Consider the following 13316-nt stretch of genomic DNA (forward strand, 5'->3'; position numbering starts at 1 on the left):
ATATTTTTAAATAATTCTCCATATTCACCCTGCTCAATTAACATATGCACAACATTTACAGTTTTTGTATTAGTGCTTAATGAATCCCACAGGAGTTCATCTCTGACTTAAAGGTGTGGAATGTGGGTTAGGATATTCTTATCTGTAGTCAGTTCTCTGAAAATAACATTTTAAAAGAACTCTTAATTAAAAAAAATTGTTGTTGTTTGTTTGTCCAACCCTTGTCCCATTTCTCTATGGGGTCACGTATGAGGTGAAATGAATCTGTCGTGGCATGTTTTTATGACTGTATGCCCTTCCTGACATCAACCTCATCAGAGGAGTTAATGAATTGAAATGAATGACATGATATATGATAGTAGGAAGGGAGAGGGTGAAACCTGATGCCAGCACATAGCCTACTCCTGTCGAATAGCACCAAAGGGTCTGCTCAAGGCTTAACGCCCCCATCCGACAGACAAATCACCATCAACAGCGTCACTCTATATGAGCATTGCAGAGAGGTTTGGAATTTAATCCAGGCTTTTGGCACGCAATCTAGTGATTAGAAATTTTATACCACCACCTCTTTTACCCTACCGGCCAACATTCTGATGGTGAAATTTTTTCGACCAACGAACTCGAACTGACTAACCACAATGTCAGACCATTTAGACTTCAATGCCTGAACGATCATGGACACCAGGCGGGCTCATAAAAAAATTTAATTAAATTAAAAATGTCTTTATAAAACTTTAAAATGTAATAATAATAATAATAATAATAATAATAATAATAATAATAATAATAATAATAATAGTAATAATAGTAATAATAATAATAATAATAATAATAATAATAATAATAATAATAATAATAATAATAATAATAATAATAATAATAATAATATGTTTTTAAATAAAAAAGCCAAGACCTGGAGATGTCCCAATCCCTTTCTAAGAGAGTACCAGCTAGACCATGTTGCCATCAGTAGAACGAATAGTAAGGAAATAATAAACATCAAGGTATTGACAGGTGCCAATATCAATTCAGATCACTACCTATCTTTGGTCAAAGCAAATTTCTTTCCACTCACAAAGCACAGAGGTAATAACTACACCAGGTCCAGAGTCCCAAAATTTAATCAGCCCAGCTGAAAGACAATAACAACTTTACTAAGGTCCTAAGTAATAATCAGAATAAAAAGGATTGGCCTAACCTACAGAAGGCACTGATAGATGCAGCAACAGGAAGGAGTAAACACCTATGGTGGACACCAGCATGTGATAAGTCAATAGAGGAGAGAAATGGGTGAAATGGAACTGCAACAAACGCATGGAAAAACATACAACCTTCCTAACAATCAGAAGGAACATGGCCAAAACCATCAAAAATGCTAAGAGGCAATATAACATCATAGATCAGGAAGAAAAAGACTTTCAAAGGAACAACACCAGTAACCTATACAAAACTCTAAAATCTCAGACAAACGCTTACTCAGCCCCAACACTGCACCTTTGAGGACCAGACAGAGAACTGAAAATGAACATTAAAGATTGTACTATAGCCCTTGCAGAATATTTTGATGACCTCCTCAATGCAGAAGATCCTCAGGAAAAACTACAATTTCAATCCAAGAATGTTATTAACCAGGACTCCCTTCCTCCTACCAAAGAAGAAATCAAACAGGTCATCTCTGAACTGAAATCCAAGAGAGCAGTACGCGAAGATGGCATCATTGCAGAATTATGGAAACATGCAGATGAAGAGTCAATTGACAGTATCCACAGGATCATAACTGACATCTGGATGATGGAAACACTGCCAAGGCATTGGAATTCAGCTATCATCCACCCATTGCACAAGAAAGGAGACAAGTTAGACCCTAACAACTCTAGAGGGATCCCTCTCCTATCAGTGACTCACAAAATCTTCTCCAAAGCATTGCTTAAAAAAGTGGAGGCACAATTAGACTCCTGCATAGGAGAGTACCAAGCTGGATTTAGGAAGTTAAGGTCATGCACAGAGCATATTCTGAATTTCAAAAGTATCTTTACCTACAAAAACCTCTGCGCCTCACACTATATAGGAATTTTCATTGACTTCCAGATGGCCTACGACTCTTTGAGATGTTAACTAAACTGGGACTAGATAAGAAGACTTTGAATCTTGTGAAGGCTACTCTAACCATGTCCAAAGTCAAATTTAGAGGGGTACTATCAAAAAGCTTTGAGATCAAAACAGGTGTTAGACAAGGAGATGGTTTGTCACCCATCCTGTTTAACTGACTGCTGGAGAAGGTCATTCGGGAATGGATGAATACACTAGCTGAAAACTCTGTATTAAAAATCGGCTACAAAAAAAGACAACTTAACAGTTACTTGCTTAGCCTTCACAGATAACCTCACACTCTTACCTTAAGTATTGAAGAAGCTACGTGAAAACCAGCTATCCTCCCTCGAACACATAGCAGCTAAAGTAGGGCTGAAGATCGCTGTCAACAAAACTGAGTTTCTGACTAACATCAGAGAAGCACCCAACTTCATTTCTTAGGGGGACAAAATAATACAAAAGGCCAACTCATTCAAATATCTTGGAGAATGGGTAACCCCAAATATCAATGAGGACCTTACAATGAAGAGCAGATGAACCAAATTAGAAAGAGCTTATCATCTTTATAAGAACATATACTAGTTTAAATCCTTCTCCTTGAATTTTAGACAGTCCAGTACCATAGTACAACCTTCTGTACTGTATGCTTCAGAATGACTAAACATGACCCGGAAAGGACAACTCAGAAAACTGGAACGGAAAGAGCGAAAGATCCTCAGAAGAATTGTGGGTCCCATTATAGAAGGAGATGGGTACAGAATCAGACACAAGAAGGAACTGTACAGTAAAATAGAGATCATTACAACAGCTATGAGGATGAGAAGGCTAATGTTCTATAGTCACATAATCAGAATGGACAGTCAGAGACAAACTTCAAGGATCTTCAATACTGTATCTAGTGGTAAAGCAACAAATGCCAAATGGACGAATTTAGTTTGGAAAGACCTACAATACATAAGCATTGATTGCACTGACATTTACAACTGAGATAAGTTCAGAGAGTTAATCAAGACATCTGATTCTCTCCAGTCACTAACAACTAAATTACTGCGTCTAGGAGCAGGAACAAAATTGACTCAAGAAAGAAAAGACATCCATAGCGCTAGAATGAAGGAATACTGGGCTAAGAAGAAGAAAAAACTCACCAGAGTTAAGAACCATAAGGTCCATTGTAGGCCTAAACAAAGAAGAAGAAGAAGAAGAAGAAGAAGAAGAAGAAGAAGAAGAAGAAGAAGAAGAAATTACTGATATCATAGGCAGACCAATACATGCTCATTGAGAATCCTTGTGAAATTTTAAAAGAATTGTAATATGAGAAATAATAATTCAGATAGTAACAACAATAATAATACTAATGGAGCACTAGGGATAAAGCACCCGAAGGGTACAAGGAGTTGTGTCACTGACCTGACCAGGGTGGACATAATGAGGATCAGCGGACTGGCAGCTGGTTTGGATTCAAGTCGATGAAAGAGCAATGTGGGTTTTTCTTTCTTTTTTCCTTTCAGATTTCAAATTTATACCATGTTTGGCTAGAAATAAATATAAATATTTCCAAATATTGAGTGTGACTTAATAGAATCTGGTGATGTTCTTTTAAGAATGAAACATGTCATTCTTTGTTTAATAGTGTGTATTTTTATTCCTTGCTCAGTAGCATTTTTTTACAGCTATGTTATAATGAAATTGTGTGTTCGACAGACTGAAAATCTTTTAGGTTACATTTAAGTATTTGGTTGTAAAGATAAGTCTGAGAAACAGCCAACAAAGACAAGTTTTGTAATTGTATTTATTATATATTTTTTACTCTCATAAGTTGCTTCTTTAGTTCTGTGTAAATACAAGGTAGTGAAGTTCTCTTGTCTACTGACAATGGCTCTGTGATTTAAGTATTTACGAACAGTTCTTCTGTCCCTCTCTCATTTTCCTCTTCATACTTACAGAGCAGAACTGGCTCGCGTGGAAGAGATGGCGTGTCAGGCCCAGAGACGCCTTGATGAGAAGATTCATGAGGTAGCCCAATTGAGTACTCAACTAGAAACAGTCAGAGAAGAATCAGCTCGCCAGGTTGCCCGAATTAAGGACCGCATGGAAACTGTACGCCGCTCCTTGCAATGCCAGATCTCTGAGTTGGAGAGACAGCTAGCCCAAAGTCGGGCTGCTGCTAAATCAGCTCAGAAAGACAGGGATGAGGTACGTATCTCATACGGTCATCATTATCACTTCCCCTGATCCAATTCCAGCCAGTTTGGGGCATATGTGGTACTTCTCTACCTTCCTCCCTACTTCCATCATTCTTCTTCTGTAATTCTGTTTCATTCCAGGTTCCTTCTTCTTATACTGATTTTGACCAAGTCAGTCCATCTTGCCATGGCTCTCACTCTGGCTTTCTTTCCCTCTAACTTAACCTCCATCAGCTTTTTTGGAATCCTTCTCTTTATGTGTTTAGACTGTTTCGGTCTAATCAATTCTGCCATTCAACTTTTCTACTTGTATTCCCTTCCTCGCATATTAATTTCTTATTCTGTCTTTCTTTGTCTTTCCTATCACATTTCTTAGGAATTTCACTTCATTGGCTTGACTCTTACTCTCCTCTCCTCTTGTCACTGCCCAAGTCTCTGCTGCATATGTCAATAGGGGTGTATATTATATAAATTAAATAAAATAGAATTTATTGTCATTAAACAATGTACATTTTAATAGACAAAGTCAAACAATCCATGACTTTTTAAAAATCATAAATATACAGGATTTCACAATGTAACTAAGTTACCCATGTTGATTTCCCTCTCAATTAGTGATAACAGAATAACCTCTTACACTTCATCTCCCTTGGAATATGTCCTGTACTAAATATTTTATGCTATACCTACAAGTGATATATCTACATAATTACACACCTTCCCTCATTTATATGGAGGTGTACCAATTTTTCTTCAAATTCCTGTATGCTGTAAATGCTGTTTACCATCAGCCAGCTTTTTAGAATCTTTTGAAAGAATTTCACTGACATTTCTCTTAATTCCAATATGAACTTGTTAAATATCATTCCTGTGTAATTGTGATATTTTTTTCATTTTCATTAATGTGAGGAGTGTCTACTATATCATTTCTTCTTGTGCTATGCTGATGTACCTCCTTCCTTAATGGGTAATTAAGTAGTTTTTCTCTGATGTCAACTATGCTTTGGTAAGTGTATATTGAGGAAAGAATCATTATTCCCAGTTCCTGGAAAATGACCCTACATGATTCCCTGTCTGAAATTCCATGTTTGCACTTGATTTCTTTCGTTTGTCAAATAAAAACATCCTGAGCCCCCTTGGAATTCTCCCACAATATTGTTCGATACTGTAGATGTCTCACTTCATAGAGAAATGGAAAAGTGTTGGACATACAGTACTGTAGACGTGAATGAAAGAAAGCATAGTAGGCAGATATTACTTGAGGTTTGCTAACACATTTCTTCAGTTTCCGCAATAAAAATAACACTCGGGACAGTTTCTTACATAGTTGTGTGTATGGTCATTCCAGCTCAATTTTGAGTCTAAATGGAATCCTAACATTTTCACTGACTTGTTGCTCTCCTCCCTAGTTGTGTTACTTAAACGAAAGAAGATGTCTTTAGTTTTGTTGCTATTTAAGACCAATTTATTTCCCTTTAAACATGCCAATGACTCCTGAAACCTCTCCCTGTTTGGATTAACTACATTTTCTAATTCTTTATCTGTTGTTATGAGAGTAAAATCATCTGCATAGAGTACAGACTTGGCTGATAAGTTCCCAGGAAAGGCATTAATATACCAGGTGGTTCATCCGCCCCTTGCAATCTAGTTTTATGCAACCTGTTGCATTTACTACAGTTCTGAAATACATTGGTCCCTCTCCCTAAATCAGGGTAATATAGCGAGATGTGTGGTTATGTGCTAGAAAACAGCAGGAATCGTAAGTACCCCAAATGAACCCATAAAACTAATGCAGATATGAAGAACATACACCATACAACAGGAGATGCACACACAGACCAGGAACGGGTAGTGTTTAGGCTGGGAACTGCCCACTGCGTGTCAAGCCTCACAATAGTTCATTTCGCAGCAGCACGGTCGGAGATCTGAAAGTAAGCAGTGCTCGAGGATTACGAGGTTTGAATCCCAAGCAAGTTTTTAAAACAATTTTTATAGCCAGTTGCCTGGGATGTGGCAAGGCTGCATACTTAATAGTTTTTACAGACTGATTTGTTTACTTGGCCTTGAAAAGGGCTATTGGTATGGTGACATATGGTATGGAGCTGGGTTGGAAGAGGCTAGGAAACACGTGACAGGGTATTTCAGTTACCTATGTCATTTAACGTAGCACATGCTCAGAATGACAACCTGCGTGGTTGATACAGAGCTGTGCACAATGCTGTAAGGACTGTCTGGCACATTGCAACATCTCCAGCGTAACAGATCGGCATGCCTCGATGATGAGCTGTGTAAGGTGACCAGGATTGCCCGGATCCTGTGCACATACCAGTTGTTTTACTTGGCCCCACAGAAAAATATCCAGGGGCGGTAAGATCAAGCAATCTGGCAGTCCAGGGGACAGGTCCTCTCCTTCCTATCCATTTATTGGGATATGTTGCATGGAGATTATTCTGGATGACCTCCGCTGCAAGGGGTGGAGCTCTGTCATGTTGAAACCACATCCTGCAGTAGTCAAAGAGTAGCACATGATCCAAAAACAGTGGTAGTTCATCTTGGAGAAACCACAAATAGTGTTCTCCAATCAGAGGTCTCTCAAAGAAATGGAGATCAATGAGGTGATTATTTCTTCTTGTGTTAAGCTGATGTACCTCCTTTCTTAATGGGCACCACTGTACCTGAAAAGCTGCCTATCGTATCCAATGGGGATTATCCACACTCCATTAATGCATATTATTGTGATTAACAGCTCCATTGTTATGGAAGCATGCTCTGTCCATAAATAAGATGGCTGATAAAAAAAGGCAGGATCAGTGTCCACATGCTATAGGGTCCATTGCTAGAATGCCACGCGGGCTTTGAAATCATGACCATGGAGCTCCTTGTGTAAATGTATATGGTACAAGTAAAAATGCTGGGTATGCAATATCTGCATAACAGACGCCCAGCTGATCTTCGTCTCCTGTGACATGACATGTGTACTAGTCTGAGGGTTATGCCAGATAGTGTTCAACACAACCTCTTCATTGTGAGTAGATGTCATGGGATGACCTCGAACAGGCCATGTCCTTCCCGGAGACACAGTTGCCATCTATCCAGATATTGTTCCTGATACAGGTGTTGTGCCTTGTATGCATTCTGTGTAGCTTCTCCATAGATGAGTAATATGTCCACATACTCATCGCTGGAATACATCATGAGGCAGTGAATAAACTTTGTGTTGTGTTATAACTTACCTCAACGAAGAGGAGTTCATCCAGCTACATACCTACCTGCCGTCGGATGTTGTTATTGTTCCAATGGGGGCACACTTTGCCCTGCCTGTGGTCTGTGAATCTTGGAACATGTAGAGCATAGCAAATTCATTGCCTTGTAACGGTTCAAATCCCGTTACAAGATGATATCTGTATTTTTATTATTGTATGATTTTATCTGTATTTTATTATTATTATTATTATTATTATTATTATTATTATTATTATTATTATTATTATTATGTCAGTATTATTATTATGTTATCTGTGATATTGTACTATTATTGTAATTATCCGTTTTATTCAATTTTGCAATTGCCTGTTGCTTGCAAGATTGCACTTAGATGTATACATATATACGTATGTGTAGTATAACACTCAATACCTGTACAGTGAGAATTGTTGTATATATCAGAGATCGGATGTGACGTTGGTGCATTGTGCAATATTAGTGGAGATTCTGCCAAGTCATCGCCACTCCATGGCTACGTCATTGTATTTATTTAGAATATGCGCGCACGGACTCGTCGCCGCGGGGCTATTTCACCACTGTGTGTAATATCTGTCGCGTAGGTGGGAGTATGTCATTGTTATTTCTGGAGATTACGTAGTTGTGTCAACCAACGTTTATATAAGGTGGGAGCATATCGTAGCGTCAGTCATTAGTTATACGGATGCAGTACAGTGAACAAGTCTACTAGATCAAGAGGCCTTAGTTGGCCAGTGAACGAGAGATGGTGAAGACTCAGTGAGCCATTATTGGTCATTGAGAGAGTGAGACCAAATGGTTGGTCCGTCACTTAGTGGAAGACGCGGACGCAAGGCTTACCAAGAAGTCAGAGAGGGCAACCCTGGACCTGCCAAGAGGTCATACCATATTGACTTACAAAGAAGTCAGATGATATGGAGAAGAAGCAGTCGCAAGGATGTATCACCACGTTAGGCGTGACACATCTACAGTAAACACCAGAGCAATGGATTACGTCGTAATTACACTAAAAGTGTTGAAGGTACAGTCAAGTGAATCAGTGAGGGAAATATTTCGTATAAATTGTTAAATGTCCGGTCAAGAAGAATTCAAATTCATGCCTAGTTTCTTTCTGTTGCAATGTCATAATTTCATATTCTCATCTGTTTTATCGCAACAAGACTCACTATTTTTTGATATATTATTTAAAGAATATATATTGTTCTATCAAACGAATTCATAGTTTCATTTCATTGACAGTAAAATATCTTAACCTCAAAATTAATGGGGAAACCGAACGCCAATCTCCTTTTCCCAGAACTTATATGGTATGTTGTCAAAAGTAAGCTTATTACCCCACACCCTAGAGATGGTCAAGAGTCTCATTCTATTATTGCTGTACTGAGTGACAGCTGGCGCCCTTCAAATAACGTATGTGTAAGTAAGCAGGTAACAAGTAAGTGTGAGTACAAGGTTCAACAAGTGTGTATTTTATTTAATGAATGTTAATTTTCAGATTTTCAATTTTAAATGCAGATATTCAGATTTCCAAGTTAAATGCAGTTTTATATGTTTGTAAAGTTAGTCAGACAGCTAAGGAACATCTTACAATGTGGCGCCCAACGTGGGGCACGAAGAAATTCAGAATTTGGTCTGAATGACAGCATATCATAGGTTCATTTGAGAGGAGTATGCACAATTTAAGCCAACAGAAATTATTACCGGTAAATTTCAGGACTGTAATTTTGTGATATATATTTGTATTTTGGGGATATGTCAAGGGATTTGAAGAGGGAAATTAATTTGAGATCGCGTACTATCACTAGTGAACCAAAGATGGACAAGGAAGACAATAACAAGTCATGTGACGACGAGGTCATTGCTTCTGCGGACATCCAAAGTGAAATTCAGAGTAGGCAGCAGGTGAATACGATGGAAAATTCTGAGGAAATTCAGGAAAGTGCAGAAATTGAGAAGCACACTGAAACTCAAAAGGAAATCGTGGGGGGGATGAACCAAGATATTCTAAATTTGCTGTTGGCCCAAATGACCGGGCTCAAGGAACAAGTAATTAGTAGTAACGAAAATAGTAAGAAAGAGATGAAAGAGATGAAAGAATTAATTAGTAATAGTAACGAAAATAGTAATAAACGAATGGAAAAGATGAGTGAAAATAATAAGAAAGAGATGAAAGAATTAATTGATAGTAGTAATGAAAATTGTAATAAACAGATTAACTCTCTAAGTAATAAAATGGAACAAGTAATTAGTAGTAACGAAAATAGTAAGGAAGAGATGAAAGAATTAATTTGTACTAATAATGAAAATTGTAATAAACAGATTAACTCTCTAAGTAGTAAAATGGAAGAAATGATTGGTAGTTGTAACGAAAATCTTAATGTGATCAATGATAAAATAGATGGGTTAAGTGAATCACTTAATGCTAAAATAGATACTAAGATAGTAGAGGTAACTGGTCAAATATGCAAGTTAGAAAATAAGTTAAACAAAGAGTGTGTTAACCTTAGAGAAGAAATGGAGTCGAGTCGGAGCGAGCTTCATACTCAAATTGAGCATGTCAAAGGAACTTGTACAGAGAATATCAAAGAATTAAGAAATAAAATTTCGAGTAATCGGGAAGAAATTCATGAAGTAGTCGAGAAAAGATTGGACAAAATTTACAATGCAGTTAGGGAAGATACGAGGGAACAGACTAGTAGAATCGAACAAATTGAAAGCAAACTTGTGGAGGTCACTGAACTACGGAACGAACAGGAAAAGTTATCACAGCAGGTAAGAGAAAGAGAGGAAGAATTGAAGGAAGAAATGAGAATCGTGGAAGAGAATGCTGAGAGAGCAGCGGAAGAAGAAGAAGAAGAAGTTGTGAATTGCCAGGGAAGGATACGGCAGAAAGGTAGAGGTAAGACAGATTTAGACGTGATAGTAGCGAGTGGTTTGTTCAGTAGGGATCGTGATTTAACCAAGTTTTCTGGAAAACAGTTCAGTACTACAGAATTTGTAAAAGTAGTTGAGAAAAGATTTGCAAGTAAGTTGAGGAATAATGTTATTGAATGGGAATACGTGTTGGAGATTTTGTCTAATGTGTTTGTCGGTGAAAGTAGAATATGGTTTCGAGTATACTGGAATAATATGTCTGATTTAGGAGAATTTAAAGTGTTCATTGATAGGCTTTGGAAAGAATGTGTGCAAGGGCGCGCGAGGGAGAGAAAGCGCATGATGTCTAGGGAAAGTAATATTGTAGAGAGAAGGGGTAAAATGTTAGCCGTGTATCAGAGGAGAGGGGGTGATCATGATCCGCAGAGGATTATTAGTTATGTCGATGGTGATAGTGGTCAGAAGAGTAATCAGAGAGAATCGAAAGATGGGAGGCGTATGTATTTGAGTTGTGAAAGAGAGGGTCAGAAGAGTAATCAGAGAGAATCGGAAGATGGGAGGCGTACGGGTTTGAGTTATCAGAGAGACTATGATAGTCTTAATATGAATGTTATCCAGGTGTCGTTATTGAGCCAGAGTATTTCAGATTCACAGGGAATCGGGTAAATTAAGTGAACAGTCCGAAGGTAGAAAATGAACAGGTATTTAGTATAAGTAGTTATGTAGTAAAAATAGATTTAAGAGTACAGTGTGATTGTGACCTAAGTAATGTTAAGTGAGATATTTAAGTAGGGACGTAGTCGTAGATAATGAAGTAATTAATAGTAGTAGTAAGGTAGAAGTAAGAAGTGTTCGGTTAAGTGATGTAAGTACTTGTAATGCCGAGAATGTGATGTAAGTAGTGAGGTAGTAACTCCAATGATGGAAATTGTGATATGAAGAAGGTAAGTGAAGGTACTATCAGATCTTATAACAGCCGTTGGGTGAGTCAAAGTGAGTAAATAAAATGATAGCGTTACCAATCATAATTGAAGATAATTGTAAGTTTCAGCCACGCCTTGTTGTACCAGATCTTGTGTATCCAGTGATTTTAGGGGCTGACTTGGTTGCAAATCATGGAAGTAGAATAGACTTTAATTTAGGTAGTGTGTGTTTGTTCTGGGAGGAAACTAGCAAAGAAGTACGTGTTAATTATGATGGTCTGAGGTAAGTGTGTTGGTGACGTGTGTTCTTTGAAATATATGGGAGGTAAGTGAAGTTGTTCCTAGTGAGAGGAAATGTTTTTGGGTGTGTTACGTGTCTATACGACCAGGATCTGAGGGATCGTCGGTATGAGGCAGTGACGTGAGGTAATTTGAGTGAATTACAGGAGGAGTAATTGTGGTCGATGTTAGGTAAGCATCGAGATGTATTTAGTGGTAAGTGAGGAAGAACACGTATATGAACATAAATTTGTAGTACATGACCATAGATCGTTTGTGGGAGGTAAGTACCCCATTCAACTTAAAAATGCTAGTGACGTCTAAGAACAAATAAACATTATGCTGGATTACGGAATAATTGAACCATCTTGTAGCCATAGTATTGATTCTTTAATTATTGTTGCCAAGGAGGATGTGATTTATTGAGATATGTAAGTTTACAAGGGCAAAATTGATTCGTTTGAGTGACAGAGTGCTACTCAGAGTTCCATTTCATCATCTGCAGAGGCGGGAAATATATTGAAGTTATTTTATCAGGGGTATTTCACTATTGTGAACCGTATCGGGAAGTGTGCATATTCCTTAAAAGATCAGGAAGGGGATATTGTCGGTATTTATAGTATAATGAATGTAAAGAAGTACTTCACGTGAGATTTGTTGAGATAAGATTAAGATGATTAAATTTTGTGAGAAACTGGCAAAATAAAATTAACATACATGAATTAGCGTGTGAACCAAGTGTCGTATTGGTGCATTGGAAGAATAAGTGCTACATTGTCATGTTCTGTGTGACAAAACTGAGAACAGGACATTGGACAGTTATCTACGATAACAATATGCGAGAAAAGTTCTCATATAAGTGATATTTCACAAAATATTTTGATATGTTAAAAAAAAGGAGAAGAATGTTGTATATTGATTGAAAATTATTTGTGTGTGTTAAATCAAGTGCTATACTCTTGTGATTTGTATGAGAGAAAGAGAGAGAATGGGACACTGGACAGTTATCTACGATGGCAATGTGCGAGAAGAATTCTCATATTTGTGATATTTTATAAAATGTATGGATGTTGAAAAAGAAAATTATTGTTGTATACTCATTTAAAGTGTTTATCTGTGTCAGTGTTATATATATAATTTTGTTCATAAATCAATCGATTCTTTGTTCTTCGATTTATTTATGAGGGAGGCGAATTGTAACGGTTCAAATCCCGTTACAAGATGATATCTGTATTTTTATTATTGTATGATTTTATCTGTATTTTATTATTATTATTATTATTATTATTATTATTATTATTATTATTATTATTATGTCAGTATTATTATTATGTTATCTGTGATATTGTACTATTATTGTAATTATCCGTTTTATTCAATTTTGCAATTGCCTGTTGCTTGCAAGATTGCACTTAGATGTATACATATATACGTATGTGTAGTATAACACTCAATACCTGTACAGTGAGAATTGTTGTATATATCAGAGATCGGATGTGACGTTGGTGCATTGTGCAATATTAGTGGAGATTCTGCCAAGTCATCGCCACTCCATGGCTACGTCATTGTATTTATTTAGAATATGCGCGCACGGACTCGTCGCCGCGGGGCTATTTCACCACTGTGTGTAATATCTGTCGCGTAGGTGGGAGTATGTCATTGTTATTTCTGGAGATTACGTAGTTGTGTCAACCAACGTTTATATAAGGTGGGAGCATATCGTAGC

At 37.3% G+C, this 13316-nt stretch overlaps 1 protein-coding gene across 1 annotated transcript in view; it reads left to right on the top strand.

The window, feature by feature from the left end:
• Positions 1-13316, top strand: part of LOC136876423 (outer dense fiber protein 2) — a 456680-nt gene that overhangs the window by 402086 nt on the left and 41278 nt on the right. Inside the window, exon 12 of the mRNA XM_068228338.1 lies at positions 4035-4284. Coding sequence (XP_068084439.1) covers positions 4035-4284 — 250 coding nt within the window. The remainder of the gene's footprint in view (positions 1-4034; positions 4285-13316) is intronic.

This window comes from Anabrus simplex, chromosome 1 (assembly GCF_040414725.1).
Source record: "Anabrus simplex isolate iqAnaSimp1 chromosome 1, ASM4041472v1, whole genome shotgun sequence".
NCBI lineage: Eukaryota > Metazoa > Arthropoda > Insecta > Orthoptera > Tettigoniidae > Anabrus > Anabrus simplex.